The sequence below is a fragment of the Mycteria americana genome, chromosome 2 (assembly GCF_035582795.1).
Source record: "Mycteria americana isolate JAX WOST 10 ecotype Jacksonville Zoo and Gardens chromosome 2, USCA_MyAme_1.0, whole genome shotgun sequence".
Classification (NCBI taxonomy): domain Eukaryota; kingdom Metazoa; phylum Chordata; class Aves; order Ciconiiformes; family Ciconiidae; genus Mycteria; species Mycteria americana.
This window is the reverse complement of record NC_134366.1, coordinates 37,963,719-37,990,324: the sequence shown is the minus strand read 5'-3', so window position 1 is coordinate 37,990,324 and position 26,606 is coordinate 37,963,719. Positions and strand designations below refer to the sequence as shown.

General features: G+C 39.4%; 1 protein-coding gene across 1 annotated transcript in view; it reads left to right on the top strand.

Moving 5' to 3' along the window:
* The first annotated feature begins 1,808 nt into the window (after nucleotides 1-1,808).
* SKAP2 (src kinase associated phosphoprotein 2) overlaps nucleotides 1,809-26,606 on the top strand; it is a 122,285-nt gene continuing 97,487 nt past the window's right edge. The window contains exons 1-4 of the mRNA XM_075493034.1: nucleotides 1,809-1,998; nucleotides 13,531-13,636; nucleotides 15,976-16,001; nucleotides 26,257-26,361. Coding sequence (XP_075349149.1) covers nucleotides 1,950-1,998; nucleotides 13,531-13,636; nucleotides 15,976-16,001; nucleotides 26,257-26,361 — 286 coding nt within the window. The 5' untranslated portion in view covers nucleotides 1,809-1,949. The remainder of the gene's footprint in view (nucleotides 1,999-13,530; nucleotides 13,637-15,975; nucleotides 16,002-26,256; nucleotides 26,362-26,606) is intronic.

Genomic DNA, 26,606 nt, shown 5'->3' with positions numbered 1-26,606 from the left:
AAAGTTGGATTATGATTAACCTGAAAAAGGGCAAGCAAATTAGACTATGAGCCATTTTCCTGTTCCTTATGGCAGCTTCCCAAGACTGCACATCTGAAATGTGTAATTTAACATAAGCCCAAAGAGCCCTCCTTGCCAACCGCAAAAAAATTAATCAAACATATTCTTGTACCAGAAGAGTAGGAGGCATTTATACAAATAAAGAGGCAAGATCTATTTATACACATATGCACACAGATGCGTGTACATGTTTATTTTGAAATTAGATAACTAACATAAAAATCATTATGCAACATTATACAGGTCAGTTAGTTAACTGCTTGAGTTTCAGTCAAGATGGCCATAAAATCAGGTAATAAAGCTGCAATGCTTTGAAAACCCAGATGTATATGAAATGAGTTGTTCCATGTAATTAAAAGAGATGTGAGAGGTCAGGAGAACAATATAATCTAACACCACGTCTACATTGCAGACTTCAGCTGGCACAGCTACATCAAGCAGAAGTACGAAACTGTTTAATACCTGACTGATACAGCTGTACTGCCAGCTGTGCTACAAGTGTTAATATAATTACATTGGTATAAAGGTGAAATTTCATAAATATAACTTCTTTTCCTTGCTGTTTTTTCTACACTGGTATGATATACAGATGTGCTAACATAACTGCAGCTCTAACACAAACACTTTCTGTAGTAATAACATAGATATAGCCAAAACCACCAAGGTCACAGAAGCACAGGCTAAGAGTTTACTTTGACTATTTCTACACTAAACATATTACGTCACTGATGTGCTCCAAATACATATGACTAGGGATTTGTGGGAAAAATATATCAAAGCTGCCCCATAAGCAAAACTTCTACAAAGCCAGCCCTTCTAGCAGCCCAGCTGTGTTGCTTAGACACAGCATCTCTTCCTACCTCTGCCCACACATCTGTGGTAACAGACGCCAATACCAACAGGCCTGTTCCCACTGCTTCGCTTTCCATTTCTTATTTCACTGCACGCCTCATGCGTGCATGTGATTTCCTCCTTTCAAGTTCTCTGGCTTGATTTTGCCAGCTGCAACCATTCGGACATTGGCACAGCCGTGGCAATGAGGTCAGGGTGCAGTCTGCTATCCCAAACCCTGACACTGGTAATGATGGCAGGTCTGCTATCCCAAACCCAGCCACGGGTAATGACAGCAGGCCGAAAGGGGAGAGGGGGAACCAGCAGGGCCTTGCGGAATGCCAGGGCCAACATTCTCTCCCTTATTCCCTCAACAGCGCCATCCCACCTGCCAACAGGCGAGCTAAGGTCAGCGCCGTGCTCCGAATGAAGGCTGGAAAGATATTTGGAAGAAATAGGGTACAAAATTTGTCACTCTTCATACCCACCGACACCTCCACCACCTTGCCCAACCCTGTGAGAGGTGGCCGGGGCCCCCAGCCCTGGGCTTGGGAAGGGCCCGACGGTTGGGCGGGCCAAGCAACGGACCAATCAGAGAGCACCTTCTGGGCTTTCTCATCCAATAGTCAACTTCTCGTGGGCTTCGGGGCGGAGGCGAGCAGATGACTAACGCTGAGCGCCATGTTTGATTCTGGCAAGAGGGACGGGCCTGCACGGTGCCCTCACGCAAAATGGCTGCTGGCAGCAGTCACGTGGGAAGCAGTCCCTCGTGGCGGGGGCGTTGCTAAGGGGGACACCGGACGTTTATACCCGCTGCTGGGAGGGGGATGAAGCGCATGCGCGGCTCTGGAGGGCGGGGGGAGCGCGGAGGGATGGCCAAAGCGTCATGAAGCCTCGCCCCGTGGTGCGAAGCCCCGCCCCCGAGGCTCGCGGCCGTGCTGTTGCGGCCGGGGGGCGGGGCCTGCGCTTCCTCGCTGCCGGGGCCGGGAACGGGGCGAGCCGTCGAGCCCCGCCCGCAGGGTGTCCCCGGCCTCCTGGCTGCCCCCGCCGCCCTCAGCATGCAGGGCGCGCTCGCCATCCCCGAGGAGGTCTGCAGCCTCCTGGCAGGTAAGGCCGGCCGCTGGCAGGGAGGGAGGGAAGGAAGGAAGGAAGGAAGGAGGGAAGGAGGGAGGGAGGGCTTCCCGGGGGGCGGGCGGTGAGCAGGGCGGAGGGGAGGCCGAAGGGGGCGGGCCGGCGGGGGGTGTGACGGGCCGGGGCAGCCGTCATGGCCAGGGCTTGCGGGGGGACCAGCCCCTTGTGCCGCAGCCGCGGCGGAGCGCTCCTCAGCGGGTGCTGGGCGCTCGCTTCCACTTCGTGGGTCCGGGGGTTCCCTCCCCTCGTCAGTTGCTCTCCCCCGGTTACTTCCTCCCCCGGTGCCCCTGCGGCGGCGGCGGCAGCCCTCCGGCGCGGTGCTGCGGTTCCCTTCCCCGCGGCTGCTCGGCGCACCCGAAATGAGGAAGGAGGGAGGTCCGGCTCCCGCTGCCGGCCTGGCCGTCGTGCTGAGGCTGAGCGCTCGCAGCCCCCCATCCGCCTCTGGGAAGGGGTGAGGTGTTGGGACGTCTGCAGAGCCACAGCAGGGCTGTGGAAGTCCTCTGCTGACACGCGTGTGTGGAAGGAACCGGGCGTCATGCAGGCCCCTTGGCCCTGTTTCTGAGCGCCGAGTTAACCACCCAGCGATCAGGTGGAAGTTTCTCCCCTTCAGGGTGTGTCTGGCCTGGCAGGTACTGTCGGAACTTAAACCGGGCTGTTCCGGTGCCAGCTGGGCCGTTTCCCTGAATTAACTGAAAAAATGAAAAAAAACCCCCAACTTCCCTGCTAAACAGCTTAGGCTAACGTCATCAAAGTGAATTAAGATGTTACTGAATTGCTGGCATATTGTCCTGTTGGTCAAATAAGGCTGACTGTGACTGTCCACGCTCTTAGGGATAAGTTGGAGCGTAGGAATGGCGTGATTTCTCACCATGAAAAGTTATCAGCAATAGTGTTAGTAGAGACTTAAATAAAATACCGGTGATGTGTTTTATGTGCAAGGTTTAGATTTCAGTTTTTTAAAACTTATTTTTTGCTGTCTATTAAAGCAAATTATATATTTCCAGTTTGGGATTTCTTTTATCTTTATGAAAAAATCATAAAAGGCTTTGCTATCCTGAAACAATTTCAGTTTCAGTGGGAGTATATTTCTTTTGAGAACTTCTCTTTCTGCCACAGGAACTTGTGTAGCTCTGACTAAGCCATTCAAATTCGCCATGCTTTTCAAAATCTTCCCTCTGAAATGAAGTACTCAGTTACACGGCTGGGCACCTGCTAGAATCTAGTGTAGCTCGTCACCTTTGAAGTTTGTCCTTTTTTTAAACGTTTTGATTGTAAGAATTAATGCTTGAAACATATTACTCTTACCAGTCAGTCTTCTCATCTTTAAAGCACTTCTGCCAACTGTCCTGTTTTCCTAACTACTGTTTGTAACTACACTATCTGCAGATCATACCATCTGTAGTAAAATCTGCATGAAAGGCAAACAGAAAGAAGGAAAGCTTCTGATCGTTTCTTCTCATGGCATAGATTCTTAATAATTAAAAAAAAATAGCCTTAGAGAGACTTTCCAAGCCTTGGTAGTTTCTGTGGTATTACTGTATTCTGGAACTTGTGATCACATGAAGTGTGTGTGTGTGTTTGTTTCAGAGCTATTTTCACTGTGTGAAGCTGATCTTAGAAACTCTTCAATGTTTTAAGTGCTTCTAGGATTTTTTCAGGGGAGGGTGTGATGCAGATGTGATCATTCCAGACTGTGATTTGATTTTTGCCATGGTGCTTCATCTTCACAACTTGTCCTTCTCCCCATCTTTATCCAGTCTCCCATGGAAAGAGCGATATAAAGGTTTGTATTTTGAAGTGAAACTGAGAACACCTATTTTCCCTCAAGGGGGATGTTTATACGTTCTTTCAGTGTCACTATGATCAACGGCCTAAGTTATATACAGGTATCTAGTCTTTGTACAGTGTGTACAGCTTCAGCTTTTCTGAAAGAAAACGAGATGGTTTCTTTAGTACTGTCTATAGAACTGAAGTTAAGAAGAGAATGGAATGATTTACCAATGATCTTTCAATCCTTGTTTTATTATTATGGTGGCATAAATGCTACCTAATACGTAATACATCTCTACAACTGTAACGATAATATTTTCAGCTTAATTTGCTTTCACATGCAATTTTGTTCTGGGACGTAATGCAAAATGAGCTTAACACTTGTTAATTTTATAACAGCATAATTATGGAGTAAGCAGAACTCTAGCAGGGTGGAGACAGGGTATTGAGGAACAATTAGAATCATAGAACCATTTAGGTTGGAAAAGACCTTTAAGATTGAGTTCAACCGTAAACCTAACACTGCCAAGTCCACAACTAAACCATGTCCCTAAGCACTACATCTACATGTCTTTTAAATACCTCCAGGGATGGTGACTCAACCACTTCCCTGGGCAGCCTGTTCCAATGCCTGACAACCCTTTTGGTGAAGAAATTTTTCCTAATAAATTTTGTTGGAGTGTGTCCGAAGAAGAGCAATGAAGCTGGTGAAGGGTCTAAAGCACAAGTCTTGTGAGGAGCGGCTGAGGGAACTGGGGTTGTTTAGCCTGCAGAAGTGGAGGCTGAGGGGAGACCTTATCGCTCTCTACAACTACCTGAAAGGAGGCTGTAGAGAGGTGGGGGTCGGTCTCTTTTCCAAAGTAACATGGAGAAGAAGATTCTGGGGAGAACAGAGCTTTGATGCAAGTTACAAAGCCTTGGAATATACAAAGGTTGGCATAATGTTATGTGCAATGATAACTGTAATAGTATCTGCACCTGCAGTGGCATTTGCCTCTGCCATGTCATCTTAATCTGTAATGGTATTTGCGTCTGAAAAGGTATCTGAAATGGTACCTACACCTACAATGGTAGCTGCGATGGTATCTGCATCTGCAGTGACATCTGCATCTGCCTACAAGTGACAAAATCTTGGAATAGAAGCTGTTCTGCATAATATTCTTGGCTTATTTTTATTTTTTATTCCTCCTTAATAGTTTGTAACTTTCAATCCTTACTTCCGGAATTATCAAAGGGAAAGAAATGTGAGGATAAGTATGGTTATGCAATGTAAAAATTCAATAACCTGATTCCTTTTTTAAAAAATATGAGATTGATTTTTTTTTTTTTTTTTTTTTTTTTAGGTTGCCAGTCAAGTGCATGAAAGTTAGAAACCAGAGTAGTTCAAACTGTGTGAGCAGTTCATTCACTGACACATTTAGGTTCTGGTAATCTTTAATTATGTAGTCTCCTGCTTTTTGCTCAAACTATTCATGTAGTGAAGATGTATGGTAATGGAGGAAGGAAGGGAGCTCTGTAATATCTTTACTATTCATTAAGCAACTCTTACACAATACAAAGACTGCATTGAGTTGATAGTTATTAATTTCTGCATGCTCTTCTTTGAGGGTGCTTCTTAATGTATTATTTTAATGGCTTACAGGTATTGATTCAGCACCTCTTTGAGATGAGGGAATATTGTTTTCCCGTTGGTAAAATTAGTGTAATAAACAAGATGTGATCTGGGGTTGCAAAAAATAATCAATGGTGGAACAGAATAGAATTCAAATTCACCTGCCTCCATGCTGTGCTGGTTTCTCCAGAAAATAATGTGAGTTGGACGTCTATATTCAGTGGCCATTACGAGTGCTGGGCACTTCTTCATATCAGGTTCTGTTGAGAACATGCAGTTAGTATCTAGCAACAAGCACCTTTTTTTAGCCTGCTAATCACATAGCAGTGAGGCAGTGACAGATAAAAAATCTCATAAATATTGTGCTCTTCCTCCTCTCCTTGGTCCTTTTGCCTACTGTTTCCAACTTCTGCAACAAGTGGAGGAGCGATCATATGGATTTCCTTATCCCTGCTTAGCCTTGATTGATTGTTGGGAGTACTGTCCACCCACTATGCTGAACAAGTAGGAGTCCTACTGGAAAACTTACTAAGTGCTCCTGTAGTTAAACATGGTGATAATGGGAATAAACACACCAGGGGATGAATTAAAGTTGCACAGGAAACTTTCTGACTTGTGAGTTCTTTACTTTGAACCTAAACAATATTATATCTTTAACACAAAAACAAATTCTGTCACACATGCTGTCAGGGTCATTATAGTTGCATGTCAGTGGTGCTGAAATGTTCCAGGCAGAAGCACAGCTTGAGCTCAGGGCTAACTGCATTAGTTGGAAACAGGAGGAAGCTGTTTCTGTAAAGTTGAAGGAGAAAGGTCAGCATGGTGATGGGCTTATTGCAGAGGATTGTTGGGAATTCACAATCCCATCCTCTCTTCTCTGACTTGTTCAAGTGGTGGGAGGGAAACACTGGAGACAGAAACAGGGTCCTCTGGTCATGAGTTGAACTTCTGGTGGGAAGAGAAAGTCATTTTGTTGCTCTCTTATCTCCCTCTTTACACCTGGGAAGTGTGTGGTAGTGTATATAACTTCTTCATTCCCTTCCTGTGTCTCTGCACCTTCTAGATGATGTTTGAGATTTTGTAATTTAGTGAAGGAAGCCCAGCCCCATTGTGTCTTTTCTTCTTTTGAAAAGGTACCCTCCGTCGTGTTTATATGTTCAGGATCTTTTTGTGGGTGTTTGGCAAAGTGGGATGTTACGTGCTTTTTTTTTTTTCCTTCCCCTTTCTGTCAAATTATTATTGGTTATGTAGATTGTTGGAGCCCTGTTCATTTTAATTTTTCCTTACTCTTTGATGCATGCTCTAAGTTTTGGCTTGTCCATAGCTGAGAAGGATTTCAGAGGCTGCTTCTTCCCCCCAAGGGCATATTATTTCTCCTGTAACATAAATCAGACTGGTTGCTTCAGTCATCTTGATTGGAAAAAAACCTCTTGATTTTTTTCAGTAATGGAGATCTAATTGGAGGAGTTAAGAATTCTTTATTTTTTTAAAAGTTTTTGATGGTGTCATGAACATTAGATATATATATAATTTATATCTTTTCCCTCTAATCTTCATGACACCTGTGACTTTTCCTTTTTTTTAATTCAGTTTTCCTTTCACACTTTGCAGTATTTCCAGTTTGAATCTTCTGTATTCATACTTTAAGTTACAAAGATTTTTGGTATGAAAATGGAGTAAAACTCTAGTTTATATGGAACCTTTATCCAGTCCCAATATCCATTTTCTTTGTTCTACTAAACAAAAACCCCAAACTAAACAGAAACCAATGTTCTTGCCCTAGAGACCGTTTCCACCCAGATATTATTCCATTTGTTTAAATGCTTAGTCATATTGTCCAAATTGCCTTTTTTCAATGTGATTCTTCTAATTTTTTTCTTCAAATTAATATTGTTTACCCATTTGTTTAGTTGCATCCTGGAAATAGCACACAGAAGGGGGCAAGGCAAGAAAACTATAGATGATGGATCCAGTGCATGAGTTTAATTTCGCTTACCTTTTATTTTTGGGCACTACAGTAGTTATATTTACACCTGATGCCCAGAAAACTAACTGTCCTTTTTTGACCTCCTTGTCAGCTGTTGCTGGACTTGCTCCTTACATTCTTGTCATAGGAAAAGCCACTTAGGTACAGTGTAGCTCTTCTTCATTGGCTGGTTCAATTTTAAAAGGATATTGTTGTTTAAAACTTTACTCTTTGTTTTGAAGTATCATTTTCACGTTTCTAAGGCTTTAACAAATGCTGGTTCTTGCTGAAGAATTCATCTTTACAAGGTAAACCAGGGCGATTATTGTAGACATCTTTTAAGTAGACATGTATTTACAGCTTTGGTAATATATATGTATTTCAATAGTAATGGAATAAGAGTAGAAACAGTGAGGTAAAAAAACGCACAGGGGCGTTCCTGGTAAGAAATAACCTCCAGTGATTTGAAACATAGTTCAATTGTCTCTGCTATAAATTTGAGAATAAGTGTCATATATGGGTGATAAAAATGGCATAGGCTATTTTTTATATACTCATTATTCACTTAGTTTGTCTTTTTCAATTAACGTGGAGTCTATCTTTCTCATCTGACTGGGTTTATGTTTCTTTCATAATCATATGTCAACAAACCACAATAGATGCAGCATAATGTGGCATACAGTGTAAATCTTTAGGTTAATCCTTAACATTTTTTATTATAGTTCATTTGGAATCACTTTGTAACTTGATCATGATTTGTACTGGTGTGGTTTTTTTCATTATATGCTTAATATGTTACAGCTTGATCTTTTCTCACCTCTTTAATGTAGAGAGAGGATGCTCAACTACTCAGCCAATGAGATTAGATATATCTTGAGATTAAATATCCTTGATTAGAATATTTTTTTCTTTAACTTCTTAAAAGAGTTGTCTTATATATTTTCTTAATTTGAGGAGTCTTAGCAGTTCGGATGTACTTCTGCTTTCTAAATCGCTAACGAAACTGTTGAGTGTCAACGTTTGTCATGATGCTCACTTTGTATGTGGCAACGTGGCAAGATAGCCTTGCTTTTGGGGATTTAAGGTACAGCAGTTTCTAAAGGCTCTCCTTTCAGGACTTTGCGCTAAAAGGAATGCTCACCTACTTGTTAGGCTGGATCAATGTGATACTTTTAGACATCTTGGAGTGTCAGTCACTTTTAGTTTACATCGTGTTCTGTTTCTATATAAGTAGATATATATATTCTTTTTTTAAAGACAGTTTAGCAAACTCTGGAGAGAGACTTTTAAATATAGTTGGGAATGAAGGGGGAGAGAAGGAGCAAAATCCTCCTATTTCTTGATTCAAGAGGACGGGCAGTCACAGATACTGCTTGATAATTTGTATTCAGACCTGTTCCCTATTAATGAATTGCATGAAAACTCTGAAATCAAATTAATTAATTACTTTCTAATGCCAGCCCACGTAAAGCTGAAAGATACGTGGCAGTTTGGTTAATGTTGGTCACCTTTGGACAGTGTGTGTGCACAAATGTGCCTAGCTTGCAGCTACCTTCCAAAATTCTCTGGCCTGCCTTCCCAAATTCTCTGGCTTGCAGCCAGCTTCTGGCTCTCTCAGTCCTTGAGGCGGAGAGAGATGGGAAAAGGCTGGTGGCTGGAGGAATTGTTCTGCTGACCTGCCATTCCCTTCTTGTGTGACTGGCAGCGCATCTGCCAGGTGACCCCATGCAAGTGTCCCTTGTCATATGATGGATGCGTGTCCAGCCCCGAAACAGGAGCCTGCATTTTGCTTGGGTCACGGACAGGGAGCTGCGTGTGTGCCCTGCCATGTGAGTGGAAACACACCTATCTCATCGCCAGTTTATAATTGTTCTCTGTCGTTTGAATGGCGTGAAGTCATCAGGTGATGAAGAAGTGACTAACTTTTTGATAATGTGATAGACAACATTTTGGTTATCTACTGAGGAGGTGAGAAAGGAAGACCCAGGACACAGTCTGAGTGCCTCTCTGAGAGTCTGTTTGGCCCACCCTGACACAAAAATGAGGTAGTTCTGTCCTAAGTATGTTTGTTAAGTGCAACTTACGTATACGATATTAAGCCCTGTAAACAACAAAAGTGCTATGATTTGTGATGATTAGCACTCTTTAACACAGCACTTGCTTTGGGCTAAAATTTTACAACATTCTTGAAAAAGCCCATCTGCGTAGTTTCAGCCTTCATTAAAGAAAATAGCCCCAAAGACTTAAAATGATGAAAAACTTGCAGTGTTGTCTGTTTATAGTCATGGAAATAAGGAGAACCACAAAATGTTTTAACAATGAAAAGCAAAATAAATCATAACTTTTCCTTGTAAAAGGAACATAGATGAAAATGAAATTAAAATGGCTTTTCAGCTTTTGACTGTTGTATGAAATGGCAATTAAGCTTTGAACTGTATGAGCCGGTTGAAGTGGACAGAGCTAGACTGTAGCGTGGCTTCCCTTTTCTGTCAGTTTGTAATCTGTATTGACAGAGCAATTTGCGAGTGGATCATATCAATTGGATCTTTCAGTTCGGCAGCTATTTTTCATTTCTGGAGGCAAATAATTTCTCTGGGGCATGGATCAGACGAAGTTAAAATCATGAGCTTTAAGAAACAGAGCAACAAATACAGGTCTTCAAGCTATCGGGCAGTCTAACACACAAGCTTAGAAAAAGTTAAGAGGTGTTGAATAGGTTTCCAAAGCTTATTTCTCTTTGAAATTTTAGTGTTTTCAATGGAAACAGCTGAGTTTCTGCAATGTGTGATACTAAATAGCTGCTCAGTTTGTTAGGAACAAACAATTTATGGAAATAAATTAACTTGTTTTGCTTGTTGTGTGGTAACTGGTTAGTATACGTGCTTTTAAATCAGAAATCGTTTCAAAGATGTTTTCTTTTTGGAGTTTATCTTTTATTACTTTTTAAATTCCTCAATGGACCAACTGCTGCTGAAGCATGAAAGAAACACATCTACACTGAAGTGCTTGTGACTAGTGGCTTACACTTTCCTTTTCTGTATAGCACTAAACTAGCAGAGGAGAGATCAAGTTTTGGATCATCTGGAGAAGGAAGAGCAAGTAAGTGACCAGAATAGCGGTGAGAAATGGGTAAATTTTGCTGCGTCTGCCTGAAGTTTGCTGTTGGGGGCTTGCATCTGTCGCACTGAAATCCTGAGTTCTGTTCTCATTCTAAAGTAAATCACTTTGAGGAATGTCAGAGAAATTGCGTGAATGTTCCCTTATGTTAAGCCAGTGATGAAGCACTCTCTAACAGCAGGGATTGCTCCTTCCATACTCTTCCACCATGTGGAAGTACAGGTAGTGAAGAGATGATCATAACTTAGATAACTTTCTTGCTTCTTGTCCAGAGGAGCTTAGTATAAATAAGTTACTAATCTCATGTGCATCTGGCACATCCTGAATGGATTTACAACGCTAGATCAGAAGGTGGCTTGAGCAAGATATATAACATTCTGTGTGAGTAGATAAGAAAATCTATGATACAGTAACGTGTAATTTTCCAAGTATGTTTCTTCTTTAGCGTCCTGTGGCAGATCATGTCTACATCAGTCTGTCTTCATATTTTGGCGTTATGATGAATCAAGCTATATGCTTTCTCTGGACATATGGAAGTAATAGTATTCCATGATGAGAACAGTGCATTTTGTTTGTGTCTACCTAAGCTCACAGAACTTGTTTTACAGTCTCACAGGAGAGCGAAGCCATCCCAGGGATGTCTTCTCTATAACTGCTGCTGCTGTTTAGAAACAGCAAACTTATCAGGAGCTTGTGCATGCTTGCTCTCTTTCTGTCTCTCTCCTTCACCCCTCTCCTCCATCTCATTACCTGCTTTTACTGAGAAGAGATGGAGCATTTACTTCAGCCTTGTACCTCCATGGTTGAAAATTCTGCATTATTTCTGATTTTGAAGTCCAAGCTTTTCCAGAAAAGAACAGATTGTGTCAACAATGTAGTTAGCCCTCAAATTTTCATATCGACAGTGTATTCTAAGCCAGAAGTGGTAATTCTTTCTCCTGATAACACAATTAAGGAGTATGTGAGGAAAAGAAACTAAGTTATCTCAACATCCATGTTTGAAAAAAGCTTTGAGAGTCAGTCAAAACCAGAGACGACCGAGTTCTTAGCTGGATTTTGAGGTTTTCCAAGAAATAAAGAAGCCCACTGAGTTCAAATGAAGACTGCTGAGGCAAAGTTCTGTGATTAATTAGTGTTCAAAGATTACTGTGCAAACATTACTCCTTATTTATAAATGTGACTAATTCCTCTAAGCTTTCACATAATGCTGCCTAGGTAGAACGTTGAAGCTGCTATCTAATTTTTGAAATAAATAGGTAAAAGTATGAAGGAGCAAATATTTAATCAGCATGTCCCTCCCAATGTGAAAGGTTGGTCTGTACTGGAAAATCCTGCTGGGTTTCATTGAGGGAAAAACTGTTGGCGGTTTTGTGTTTTTGGCATCAGTATAGTAAAAGTATCAAGTCTTGTGACCTAAGGGAGGTTTTGTGGATGGTCAATGTCTTGGGATCACGTGGATCCTCATTTGCCTGCTTGATCGGAAATTACAATCATTGGAATTTATGAAGATGTATAAATTTCCTGTGGGTTAGGACAAAATGTTTCCAGGGATGCTCCGTGTATGGCATAGAGGCTGTCGGGGGTGTGTCTGGAAGATTCATTAATACATATGTTAAGTGCCTTTCCTTCTGTCCTTTTAAAGAAGGAATGCCATAGAACTGAGTGTGCATCCCTGCCCTTCAGGGCTGCTTTGGAAAATGTAGTGGGGAAGATTCTCTGTCTTATAGGGAGGGGGATCAACATCATTCTTCAGAACTCTGAAACACTTTACAAAATGAAGATTTTGCCACATTTTGTGATGACAGCAAACCAATCTAAACATCTAAATAATAATCTGGTAAATTATTTATAAAGAATGAAATCTTTGTAATAGCTATGCTAGTGTTCTCAAAGAGTAACTTTTGACTTAGTTTTCTTGCAGCCTGTAATATAAAGTGGGATACGTTTCTGTTGAACTTCTGTTTTCTAAAGAAAAAAGCAGGCAGTTAAGGCTTTCAGTTAGGAAATGTGCAGTAAATATTAATTTAATGTTGTTTTAAAATGTAAACTTTGCATGTAAACATTTGAGTGTTACTTATGTACACTTTCCCTTATTCACTGAACAGTTACTGTCCATACAGCTGAGAAATTTAAATTAACAAGCAGGATTTTTTGGTCATGTTTCTACTTCTCAGTTTTCAGGATAATCGTATGTTGATTGGTAACTGTAAGAAACTTTTACAGTTAGTTTTGGCAATTATTTCTGTTAACCAAGAAAACATACTACTGGAGGAGTTACACTCCCGCAAATTCTCAGTCACTGCATTGTTTTTATCCTGTGGAATGGATATTTGCTATATTACAAAGAACCATGGTAACTTTTATGGAATGCTTTGATTCTACATGACTATATAAGTGTATCTTCTGTATAAGAATTAAAAATTGCAGTGCAGGTTAGAGCTTTAGTTTTTGATTCTACAAGTGCAGGTATGCTTAGCTTCAGGTACATGCTTGGGCTTGACTCCTTCGATATGGTTATTGTGCCTACCTAATTGTTTGCAGGATTAAGGCTTTGGATATGAACTTTTAGTCAAGTAGGGAGTTCAGAGACAATGTGAGAACATTTGAAAATACTGTAACCAGTAAGTGACCTATATTAGTAGCTGGGTAGGCGTTACTGTTGCAATAATGAATTACTCAACCATTTTTGTAACTTGAACTTCTGAAATAACATGGCAGTAATACATGCGTAAAGGCTATTTCCATGTTTTAGCTTTATCCCTTACTTTAGGTGATGGAAAGTAATTGTTATAGTACTGCAATTTATTAGGACTTATGTGGCATAATTAAGTGAGCAAGAATCAAATGTCACCATAGGATTTGCTGTGCTAAGCATAAGTAGATCAGAGAACAAATGTATCCCATTTAGAATCTGAAATGTCTGTTAACGATGCTGTGTGTAGGCCTGAAAATAATTTTCTTAGTTTCTTCACAGTAGTATCAGGACAAACTCATTACAGCAGTATTTATCTTTTTTTGAGGTCTTTTTTTCTTCTTTATTTAGATGTTGACACATTTATTTCCCAAACGCTAAAAGGAGAAAGTCTATCCAAGAAAGCAAAAGAAAAAAGGGAAGTTCTTCTTAAGAAGATAAAAGATGTTAAGGCAAGGTAAGTGAGCTTCATGGCTTTAATATGTTATAAAGTCACTTACTGATAACTTAAGTTTTTACAATATTTTAATAACCATTACCAACATTAACAATTAAAAATCTGTCTACGTCCTGATTTTGTCAAATAATCTGTATGGGTTCAAGTATTTATATCTTTCTTAAAGCTGCTAGAATTTAGGAAGAAATGAGAACAAAAGGGTTTGTCCCATTTGCATTGCTGTAATATTCTAAACCCTGATTGCAAGCTGGTTGGGTAGAGCTTGCCTTCACCTCTGCTTTGGTAAGATTCATTAAAATACGAGACATAGAATGCATTGAGAATATGAATGAGCTTCCTGTTGCCATACTCAGCTGGTGTAAAACAGCATAATTCAATGCTGACTTTGCTGTACTGTATATTCTGTCGTTTAGCCCTGTCTGTAATAGAAAATTGAAACATAACTGGAAACTATTTCTAGATTGTAAATTTGTTTCAGCAGCGTTGAAATAGTGAAATACTATGACAGACCAAGCAGAGCGCTGTGGTGTGGTGGTTTTTTTTTTTTTAATATCAGGTATGATTTGAGACTCTGTTCTATTGGTTTTTAATTTCAGTCAAACAATTCAGCTAAAGAGATTTGGCTGTAGTTTTATTTGTGCTGCAAAATTTTCTTTGCTAAATCCCTTTTCTTACAACTCTAATCAGCTAGGATATAATTGCTACTTGCTGTTCTTCTCCCACTGTTGCTTCCAAAGTGTTTTTCTACTGATCACTCCTGTTGGATATCTCCTAACCTTTACTTTGATGACATGCTCCTGCCTCTGTCGCAACTTGTTTACAATTTCAAAGACAGAACAATCATCTGGTGAAGGCATCATTCTTTGTATCACACTAACTGCAGGAAGACATGAGTTGTGTCCCAAAACCTTGTAACTGAAGATTGTGTGCCTTTGATTCAGGCTGTAAATTCTTAGGGAACTACTCCCCCCCCCCCCTTTTTTTCTTTTTTCTTTTTTTAAGGAACCAGGATTTTCTTTCTCTTTTTTCGTGGTTTCCCTTCTGGGTTATTGGGCTAACTGGGACTGTACAGATGACTCACATATACAGCACTACTGACTTTTTTCTTCAGTCTTATGACTCAACTATGTTTTTTTTTGGATGATGAAATATTGAAGGAGGGAACCTGCAGTTATGAGCACAGTTGACACTGAACGCTTATTCACTTAGATGACCCCATGATTTCACGTCTTATTTTAATTTCTAATTCCTTCCTCATCTCCTGTAATATTATTCACTGTTAACAGCGTTTTGCTTTTCATGCAGGCTACAAAATATACGCGCTTCATAGTCATCTTTGATTTTCACATCCCACATATAGGGCTGTGCCTAATTATTACTGCTACTTGCTATGTAGGATTTCTTAGATCTGGCCTTTTATCTCTGTTTGCATTTCTCAGTTTCTTATGCCTAGACCCTTCCTTTCTCTCCTTCTCATTACTTGTAAGCATCTCCTTACTGACTAGACTGATACACACACTACTGCTTGTTGTCCATAAAGATGGTCTTGGCAGCTGCGTTTTATTCGCCAGTTATTTCTGGTGAAATCCTCTTCTTTTCACATAAACTCTAGTCCGTGCATGCTTCTTGAGATGGCATTTTACATAACTCTGTCCTGATTATTTATCTTTATACCTCACACTGTATCCTGTGATTATTTTTGTTTCTGAAATAGCAAGATTTAGCTCTGAAGAAAGAGTATTTTTTCCCTCTGGGATGATAGAATTTTTTATTTTAGGAATTCAATAAGTTGAGATCTTATTTGAAAAAGATTTTTTTTATTTAGGCATGCATTAACTTTTTAATTTCTGGTTAATTATTAATACTTTTTCATTTGGATTTGATAAATTACTGCAACTAAAACTACTATTTGTGGACTTTTTCCTGGTGACCTACCGTGTTATTTTTAAAGTATGCTTAGTGGCTTTTACTTGTGCACAAAACTTTTTGAAATATATTAACATTTAGAAGGTTTACTAAAATTAAAGATGCTTTTGTATGTTTATACCTTAAAATATCTGAGTAGATCTGTATTCCTAGAAAAGACTGCTCTATCTGAGTTTGGTTTTGTTCAAGTCTTCTTTGAAATGACTGAGGATTCTCTCAACTGCAAAGGCAAAAGAAAAACTGAGTAAATATTTTAGCCGGAAGTAAAGACTTAAAAATTATTAAGGAAAACTTGCAGCGCTAAGTTTCAACTACAACACTGGTTGAAAACTAGTAATTGTTTTATGCTATGTTCTAGTACTGTGGATTTGCAAGTTTGTGTTGCTTTACATTGTTTCTTCTTCTTTCTGCAGTTATCCTCAAGAATTCCAGGATAAAGGTAAAGCTCATGCATTTTATTTTTTTTTTTCCCCCACTGTGGTGTATTTCCCCCTCCCCCCCCGCCCGTGGTGTAATTCCCCCCCCCTCCCCTGGTGTATTCTCCCCCCCCCCCCCCCCCCCCGGGATATTCCCCCCCCCCCACTGTGGTGTATTTTTTTTTTTCCCCCTCACTGTGGTGTATTCCCTCCCCTCCCCCCCCGTGGTGTATTTTTTTTGTCCCTCCCCACTGTGGTGTATTCCCCCCCTCCCCACTGTGGTGTATCCCCCCCCCCCCCCCCCCCCCCCCCCGTGGTGTATATTTTTTTTTTCCCCCCACTGTGGTGTATTTTTCCCCCTCCCAGGGCTGTATCTGTGCCCGCCGACAGGCTCCGGTGGGAGAGGCGGGCGAGGCTGGCGCGGCGCTGGGCTGTGGGCGCCGCTCGAGGCCGAGGGCGCTGGCTCCCCCTGCTGAGGAAAGCGGGGAAACGCCTCCCGGCTGCACGGTTCTGGCGAAACCGTCGCTCAAAGCTAGGTCTCTTTTCCTTCATTAAACACATCTGAGAACGCTTACTGATGAGAAGATTAGTTTAGAAATATAGTTCAGAATTTAATATAAATGGAGCTTGTTTTGTCTGGCTGAATCAGCAATAGCGTAGCGTTGTGAAAGAGCATGGGATGCGGGTTTTCCTTTTCAGAGGAAGTGTATGCAAAGCAGCCTGCTTAGGAGATAAAATTTTAATAGGGATAACTTATTTCAGCCTTTTTTTTTAACATTGCAAAAGTATTCAATTTCATAGTGATGTTTCTTTAACCTTTTAATAGGATCATCTAGTGGCAATATGATACTGGCTTTCGATCCGCACTGAATGAATGTTTTCATAGTTGCAGCAGGAGCTCAGACCTTTGGAGAGGAGACGATTTAGTGTGCGAGTAATGAAAGCTGAAGTGTGGGTTATCTATTGTCTTCTAGTGGAGTTAAAACAAAGCTGCAGAGTTCAGTTTAGAAAAGGCTGAGGAGTTTGTTGCTACAGTGTTCTGTAACTAAACCTGGAAGGGCTCTTATTTCCATGATGCTAATTCTTGAGGTCGTGACCTATAGCCTGTGGATGCTGGTATGAGGGTCACAGTGCGAGGTCAAAAAAGCCTATGCAAAGCTTCACTTTTTGCAGTGGTTGAAGAACTGGCTGTTTCTGGACAAGGAGGTTCAAATGCATAGGCTACAGCGTGCCTCCTGATAAAGTGAAAATATGTAAGTCGTGTTAGGCAAGTAACGTTATAACAAGGCACAACAAGTTCATACATTTCTTATCCCTGTTTAAGTCAAGTTATATAGCCATAACAGTTCAATTGAAAGAGAAAATACAACTTTAAACTTCCCAAAGACTGCCAAGATTTTGTAAACTCAAACTATGTGATTCTTCAAAAATTGTATTAAAATAATTTGCTATTTTCCTATATTGCACCTCAGCACGCTTACTGAAGTTAAAATGTAGTTTCCCTCTTCTCCTCACTGTCCAACAGAATTAAGGGTGGAAAAGTCAAATGTTCTTTTATTAAGAAAATGACTAACATGAAATTAGGTGGGATGGTTGTTTCATTGCAAATGCATCTGACTTTCCGGAGAGCTAAGTTTTTAAGAGCTAAGTTATTGAAGATTTAATAACTTTCTGAGGCTATGACTCTCTAGACAACTCTCATGTTTATTAGAAAGAGCAGAGTTTGCATTTACTGGTTTGCTTTTTTCGAAGGTCAAGAATTAGTCTATTTACTTTCTTCATTGGCAATTTGATTCAGAATTTCTTTTCTGATTCAACAAATTTGTAACAAAGATGAGATTTCATTATCTCCAGTAAAATGGATGATTTAATTGATATAGTCTATAATTGTTACTGTATAACTTGCTCTGATTTCTGTGGAAATTGTATTCAGTCTTATTCTTTTTATTAGAGTGCATTTGCTCCTTAAGAAGGATATATTGCCTTTTTTTTTTTTTTTTTTTTTTTGGTTTTCATGATGTGTCTCTCTGGTTCAGATCGTAGAACTATGTACAGATGGTGAAGCTTGCAAATGCTGACACTTTAGTTTTCTTTCAGTATTTGTCATTAAAATGAGAGGGCCCTAAAGTTATACCATTGTTTTCTGCAAGCGAGGATAAATTTTTCCAAATTCATGTGCATTTGCATGCATGAATATGAAAAATTCATGAGAAATGGGAGCCTGCACTTATTTGCAAAATATTTGAGGGAATGTGGTTCAGTGGTATGGGTTGTTGGTATAATTTCCAGAGTTCAAGAAGTGTGTGCTAAACTTTATTTGGTTGTGTCATTCTTACTTTAGGCCTGTACAAATTAGGCGTGACTTCTTTAGGTGTAGAACAAAGGACCCACATGGAGGTAAGCAGTCAGATTCTTGGCCAGCTACTAGTGTAACAAAGCAGCAGCAGCAGCTGAGTGAGGTCAACTTTTGTGCCCATTCATACCTCTGTGCACACCTAGACATTTGAACAATGGAAAATTTGAGAAAAGATTAAAAACTGAGGTGGCAGTCATGGTCAGACATCTTCCTGTTCCTCCTCCCTCCAGAGAAAGAAGAAATGGCCCAAAATATAAGGTGAAAAAGGAGAATATTTTTTAGGAAAAAAGGAGGGGTGAAAGCAGAAATGTGGAAACTGCACTAAAACAAACTAGGAAGAATAAAAACTACTGTGCACGTTTAAACTTCGTATTTGCTGCTCTTTGTTTTGCGGTAGCAGTTACTCCATTTTTTTAAAATGCAAATAAAATAATCTTTGTTGTACGTGAAAGGAAAGGTGAAGAATGATTCATACTATGTGCCATATTATCACGGTATAGTAATTATTATACTACAATAATTATCATACTATATCAGCTGTTTTCAAGAATCTTGTGAATTGTAACCTGTCATCCTTCCAGAGGCATCCAGAATAATCTTTTGGAGGCTGAAAGAAGTGGACTAACACTTTCAAAATTCATAGATTTCCTGTATAACATAATGAAACTTGACTCTGGTCTCTCAAACAGCAGCTCCTTCAGCTTGTGAGTTGTTCCACAAGCATGCTTTGTGGGCATCAGCTTGTCAGTCCGCTCTTTTTCATCACTGCATGTTCTTGAAGTTCCACTGGCTTTGCATGTAGTGACTAGGCAGTTTGACCAAGGTATAGTATGTGAGCTCTTGTATGGGCTTTGGCCACTAGCATACAGAATCTTACCTTCCATAAAGATAAGGCAAGGAGTTTTAAAAGAAAAAAAAAAATTGAAGAGCATGTGCACAAGTAGAACCAGGCTCCTTAAAACCAAAATCATCCATGTGCATATCTCTTAACTTTCAGAAAGTGCATACGTACTTCTTTGCAAAAACATTGATGAACTTGAGGACTTTCTTGCATCCTCTTAAAAATAAGCCGCCTTATGTTGTCTGTCAGGTCAGTAAGTATGCTGGCAAAAGCATCTTTTGTGTCTACGCACTGAAAAAATGAAGCTTTTTAGGGGAAGTGGGTACATGTGAAAATTGAAGACATGAAATTAATTGTACAGGAAAATATGTAATTCTCATGTGTGATGTGTTATCTGATTTTACACTGACTTTTACAGTTAAATGTAATGTTGATTTATGGACAAAGAAAGTGCATGTTGTTCTTATGACCAAAAATGTACAATTAGATTAATATCCAAACCACTAATACTTTCACAAAATTTATTTTTATTTAATAAGTTACATTATTAAACATTTATTACTTTTATATTATTCTTAAATTGAGGAACTCAGTAGAAATGTCTCTTTCTATTAGACACTGCTGCTTTTTTTTTCTTTTCATTTGAAATATTTGACTCTTCATCTCAGCAGTTTAAGCAAAATCAAAAAGCCATAGTCACACTCAAGGTGACCTGTTCTAGATCTTAGAATTGGGAAGGAACTTGAAAACTAGATAATTTTCATACAAATTGGATTCATTTTTTATAAGACTAGTATTCTTCTAAGTCTGGACTTTGTCAAAGATTCTGAGTTAATACAGTTTTTGGCATTTCTCTGTTTTGAGATTAATTGAATCAATACTATGGCTGCCAAAATGTTTAGTTAAAAGAACCTTGTTTTCAATTTATGCTAAAAATAGTGCTAAAGTTGGCAAAGGCACTATAAGCCCTAGAAACTGTATTTGCGTTTGAAGCTCACTTGCCATCTGTTCTTTGCATTTATTTTAGTAAAATATATATTTTTAATCACTTTTCACAAAAGGTTTTGGCTCAGTGTTGAAAGTGAGACACCAAAAATACTAGCCAAATCGAGTCATAATATGGGAATCTGCAGAACAAGTTCCCCGTAAAGCACTTGGGTGCACCTTATATCTGATCTGCAGAACATGACTTTGGCACTATTTATACAGAAAAGTATGATTTGACATTTGCTGAACTACCACTTTTGCGTCTGATAAAAACCGATGAAGGTCCACTTCAATTTTCATTTCACTGTTGTATAATAGCAGATAAACCTGTGTCTCTAGAGCATCAGTGGTATTCTCTGTGTAATTACTGGGAGCACCTGTAGGAAACTTTAAATGACTCAGATGCCTCTTTGGCTCTTGGCAAAGCAGTGAGTGTCTGGAGCCCGAGATACCTTCTTCCTGGAAATAATCAAGCTGAGAGCGTAGCACTATATGTGAAGGCTTTGTATTTTCTGGTTTTTTTTTCTGTTTCGTGTGAAGGTGATACTTCCTTTTTTGTCTCTGTACACTCTGTTTTTCAGGAAATGGCAGCAAGTGGGAGTCTTTTTGGACTTGAGAAGGGAGGCAGTAGCTTGTGGTCATTAGAGGATGTAAGTTCTGTATTTTAACACACTTGAGCTTTCAGTCAGGAGCATAAATACATCGTTAGTATTTAACCATAAATGGGAAAGATACGGCTTAGTTGTTAGGCAGTCCTTGGAGGATCATCATGACGTATTTCTGGAGAGACCATCAGATGCATTAGAAGTGTGCCAAATACCACTCTGTCCTGGAAGTCTGGAGGGTTTCATTGTAGGCAAGTCACTGTGTTGTCCCTTTCAGCTACACACAGCTGGTATCTGTGAAGTGTCTGTGCCAAGTGCAATTTCAAGCAGCACAAGATACAGCCACCAGTGCAGCACAAAATGGTCTTATCCTGATGTGCATCATCAGAACGAGAGGCAGCTCAGCAAGTAAAAGTTGTGTTGCTTTTCTTGCTTGGAGCGTATTTGCTTATAAAACTAATGCTGTTTCAGTATTGTTTTAACAAATAGCTGCCAAAGAATTCCTACTTGACCTTTACAAAACAAGCCATTAAAAACCATCGTGTTAATATGAGACTCTAGAATACTCTTCAGGAATGAGTGTCGGGGCAGATAGCATGGCAAAGCATACATCAAGAAAGTGGCTGTCAGAAGAATCCAGTCTTGCAAGATGACTGGTGGATTGGGTCAGTAGCATCTTCTTAAAAAATCAGCTGCAGCTACCAGGAGGTTAAAGTATACCTGTGCCAGCTTGAAAGCAACTTTGTCCAGTTATTTTTGTGAAAAAATGTGTAGTGAGGACCTTGCATTTATGCGCTTGGTGGCTTAATCCAGTTCTTTGTTTGATGGGTTCTTAGCGGAACAGAGATTGGACAGGAGGAATTGATTTCAACCTGCTGTGACTTGGGACTTCCCAAAATGGCAAGAAGCAGGGTGTTTTGACCTACATGTCTTTTATTTTTGTGAGTTGTTTTATTTTGTTTATACTTGAGCAATTTTAATGCATCACTCTGTCTAGACTTTTTCGGAAATAAAATGAAAGTGTTAGTGATCTGAGGACCCCGAGCTAGCAAGTCTCTTGGAGGCATTGGCTGAAACATCTTGGTTGCTCTTTTTTAGCTTCAGTGGCTGAAGCAGTATCTGTATGCTTAGGAGTTCATTACTATAATAACACTATCGCAGAAGAAATTGAATTCCTGGGATGGGGAAAAAAGTCTGGATTTTTTTTCTTTTAAACTGGATTCTTATAAAGTAATATGGCCCTGTTTATTATATTCAGCTTGTACCAACTAAATCGTTGGAAATCTTCAGAATAAGGGGCAGGGACTGAAGTGCAACCCTTGTTACAATGAGGAGAGTTTGTCTTTTATGCTCCAGTCCTAATGTGGTACACTTACCCTTTGGTATGCAGTATTTCCTAAATCAATAAATAAGCTGTAATGGAAAAGGTAGCATTTAATAAGGAAAGACATTGTATGGTTTTTTTTACAGATAACGTAAAATATTGATTCTGCTATCAAACCTATAAGAGGTTAGTTTAAATTGCAGAAACTGGAGAATAGGGTCAGTTCATGTACATATTTTTGTTATTGTTGTAACTGTTAACTATCTACTGTTAATTAAACTTTTTTTCAACTTCCAGATAAATCATATGGTATTCTGGGGAAACAAGAAACTATATTAATGAGCATCAACTCCTTAATTATCCTTGTGACTACGTAACAGGGACACATTCATGTCATTTCTTTGTGCAATAACTTTTGCAAAGAAGTATTTTTAAACTGATCATTAATTTTATGACCACAGAAATGAGATGCAAAATTTATGCTGTTGTCATTGGCACAGGTTCAAGGCACTACTGACATTATGTGTGATTGTAATGGAATGGCTGCCAACTAATGAGTCTATAGACATTTCGTTTGAGCATGCTTTGCTTTTAGATGTCTGATTAGGCAGTAATGCTTTCAATTATGCCTGCAAATTGTATTGGATACATTTACCTGATGCCCATTGTTGCTTTGTAGTTTGGTTTTCTATTACATAAATGCAAGTTGAATGCTTTTCTTTAATTTATTGATGCTTTTCGGGTGTATTTTTAGGTACTTGGCACCTGAAGAGAGGAGTAGTGGCTTGTGCTGCTCAACACTGACTCCTCTGACTGTTCAAGGAGTAACACATGTAGCTTCAAATGCAATTCTGTCTAGTCTTCCTCAGTAGGTGGAGTATAAACTGCAGTGCAACACCTTGATGGAGGAGCATGTGAAGTGAAGAAAGGGCAGCGATTACTCTGAGTAAGAATGCAGGAGACCCCACAGAATCAACAGGAAGCCTCTCTATTAACTGTCAGGAGCAATATCCTTATATATTAATAGCATACGCTCCTAAGATGTCTTTTAACCCTGCCAGAATTAGAAGGCAAAAAACCAAGGTTGATACTAGCCTGTAGTCATTCTTTTATGTGATCACATAAAAACGTTGTGAAACGTTGCCTGTTAAAACTCCAGAGCACATTGTCAGTTCTCCTATCAAAATGCCTGCAGTTCTTCTGTACAAATTAGATGATTTAAGGATTGCATTTCAGTGTATAATATAAATTTACAAATATATTTATTTAATCTAAAACAAAAAATGGAAGATTTTTAGTTTAATCTAGCCCTGCAGGGCTACAGGTTGCTTGTAGCTGTATTTAGTGTCTGTGACCTATTCTCCACATTTTTTACATAAAAAAGTGTGGGTACCTGAACATACTGTTGTATGACATGGGATCTGTATATTTGTTCTGATTGTCTTTCTCAGTGAGCTTTTTCCTGTGGAAGTCTTCGAGCCTTTATTTAAGGGTTTAACATCTAGAGAATGCTTTGAAGACTATAAACTCTGTAAAAGCACTGAGCTTGTACCTTCTTTCTTTATAATACCTCAACAATTTTTTTGTTTTGTTTTAGGAGTATTTTGAACTTTGATATTGTAGACTTAGGGCAGATACTTGTTTTATTGTAAATCTACGTTTGGTGCGCTCATGTTTTTTGTTGTTTCAAATACAGTATATATCTAGGATATGTACATAGTGTGCCCTAAATAAGTATATATGTATTAGAAAGCCCCTTGTTTCTAGATCATCTGGGTTTTATTTAAATGCAAAGCACAAAGGTTTACTGAATTTGAAAAGCTTAGCATAATTAGAAATCGGTAGTATTGTGACTTAATGGAAGAGCAGGGTAAGAGTGCAGCTATGCAAACTTACATAAGGAATCACAACTTCTCTAAAGAGATTATGTATAGCTGAGTGAGGCAAAATTCTCTGGAGATGTTCTTCCTACGTGTGTACTCGCCTATTTTCATCCATAAGTGCTACTCATTTAGATATACTTTGCTTTACTCTTACTATTCAGCCCATGAATTTTGAGCGCTGGAGTGTGGTGTTTGTGGAAACGTTTTCCTCTAGAAATACAGCCTAATATTTTAAATTTATGCTGGCACCTTCATGAAGGTTAAATGATAGCACGTTTGTGCATAGCTGATAAGAGGACGTTTTCGACTGACAACCAGGGCATTAGAGGTGGGGGTTTATATATTCTGTGCATTCTACTACTAGTAAAAGTTTAGGATAGGAAAAGAGTGGAACAACTTTTGATACTCTATAGGTTGTGAATATCATGTCTGCTCTTTTTATATGGAGTCTATCGTCTAATAAAGAGATATATATAGACAGATATATATATACACACACACAGATATATATACATATATATATATATAGACAGAGACAGGCAACTGGTCTCTGGCATGTAAGTGTGAAAGATGATCATGCAGGTTGTAGATATGGCATAGTATTTTCTGTCTGTGTACTATCTGCTCTCTGGTTTTCTGTTTGGAGGAAGAGGTGAATCCTGGAGAGGGATAATTTACTTTTGATTGGTTTGACAGGTGTGATGAAATGCAAATATTTTGATCAGATTAACACGATGGCTGGAGTGCTACTGGAAGATGGCTGTGTCAAAAATAGATTGGAGTCAGGTTCAGATTCAAAGCAGTTGTTGTGTGGCATGGGAGCTTGAAAGAAAGCTTTCCCAAGAAAAGCATACTAAATTAATGAAGGGAAAACCAATTTGGTATTCAGCAATCTTGGGATGTAAAAGAACTCCAGCAAAGCAAAAATCAGGCTTTGTTGTTTTATCTGCATAGAAAATGTGCTGTTCTTTGTGAACAATTATGGTGCTTTTTGGGCATAGACCCTGAATTTTCCATGATTTTCCATTATTAAATGGGAAGCAAAGGGGTAAAACTCTCAGCCATGGATAGACAGTCCTACTGATGAATGTTATTCATATGTCTGTGGAGAATATTTTCACTATGCATGGGGTTTATTTTGGATTCTGAGAAATTAGTTATCTGATACAGTGCTCTAAAAGGGAACACATGAATAGAGAAGCATGTCTAGAGGTCTCTGGAAAGCTTTCTGCATATGGATATACCAAAAGGCAATGCTTGAGCAATTTAGCTTTATATGCTTTTTAAGAAAATTGAAGGTCATTTGATCTGTTGGAGCATCAGCTTTACGATTTTGGTTTGGTTATTTTTATCATATTTAATTATTGTTTTTTCCTCCTTCACCAATACTTTTTTTTTTTTTAAAGGAACAATGTAGTTTATGTTATTTTCCACCTCTTTTTCTCCTAGATGGTATTAAAAAAAAATCTCAGAAAAGATAGTGGGTTTTTGGAGGGGGAGAACTTAAATTTTGTCTAATTAAATGAAAGCCTTGACTAATATTGATTTTGCTTTATCTTTCCCAGACCTTCACACTTAACGCACGCTGATCAGTGTAGTGCACAGGTTAGCTGATAATGTAGATTTTGTATATATTGTTGTAGGGCTCTCAGCTGTGTAAGAAACTCATCAACAGAATGCTGCATTAAGCCACAGGTTCAGACAGGGTGCTGTCAGAAGGCAATTCCATTTTTAGTTTCATGTGAGGAATACACATACAACATTTGCAAAGTGGTGCCTAATTATGGTGAAGAAAAGCGAAAGTGGGCAGAGGGCGACAAACTGCTGCCAAAAGTAGTTTGGCAGTTCCTGGGAGGGAAGGTGCTGCAGCTCCTTCTTGCACTTGGGGAGGCAGAACTTTGGTGCTTGGCACTGCCCGTTTCTCTTCCTGCTGGTGTTTGCCCTTATCCACCTCTTTGCCACGGTGTGTGTTTCTTTCCCCCCATGTGTGAGAAGCTGTTGGCTGTGCAGCGCTGGGAACGGGTTCTTTATATGACAGCATTTAGGGAAACCACTGCAGCCACATGTATGCGGCCTGTTAGAAGGTAGCCCTAGAACAGCAAGTGCTCACAGCGGCGCTTGAATGTACAAGGTGTGCACTACCAGAGTACGTGAGAAATGGGATTTTTTCTGTTTCGGATAGGAATTGGTATCCTCCTTACTAATGAAAATGTTTGCCTTTGTATTCTGTCTGCGTTTGTATGATAGACTATTTTAACTAGCAATGTATTTTTGACTTACAGAATTGGAAGATGAGGAAGAGTCTGAGGGCTCTCTTTCTTCGCCTCCTGATAGTGTCTCAATAGCATCTGACCGATATGATAAAGAGGATGAAGCACCTTCTGATGGTATGTGACACTGTTTACCTTAGAACGTACTAGATTTGCCAGTTTGCTACAAACTCATGTAATCAGATCCTCGTGATGCGAATGTTAGTGTTGGAAATCAGACAAACAGATAAGCATCACAGCTGGACAGTTTTCTTACCTTTACAAGAACCTTTAAAGGAACTGAAGAGCTCTCTCTAGTGGTCCTAGAGCATAGTGAAGCTGTCTCAAATTTACCTGTTTTTTTTTTTTTAAACTCATGTTTT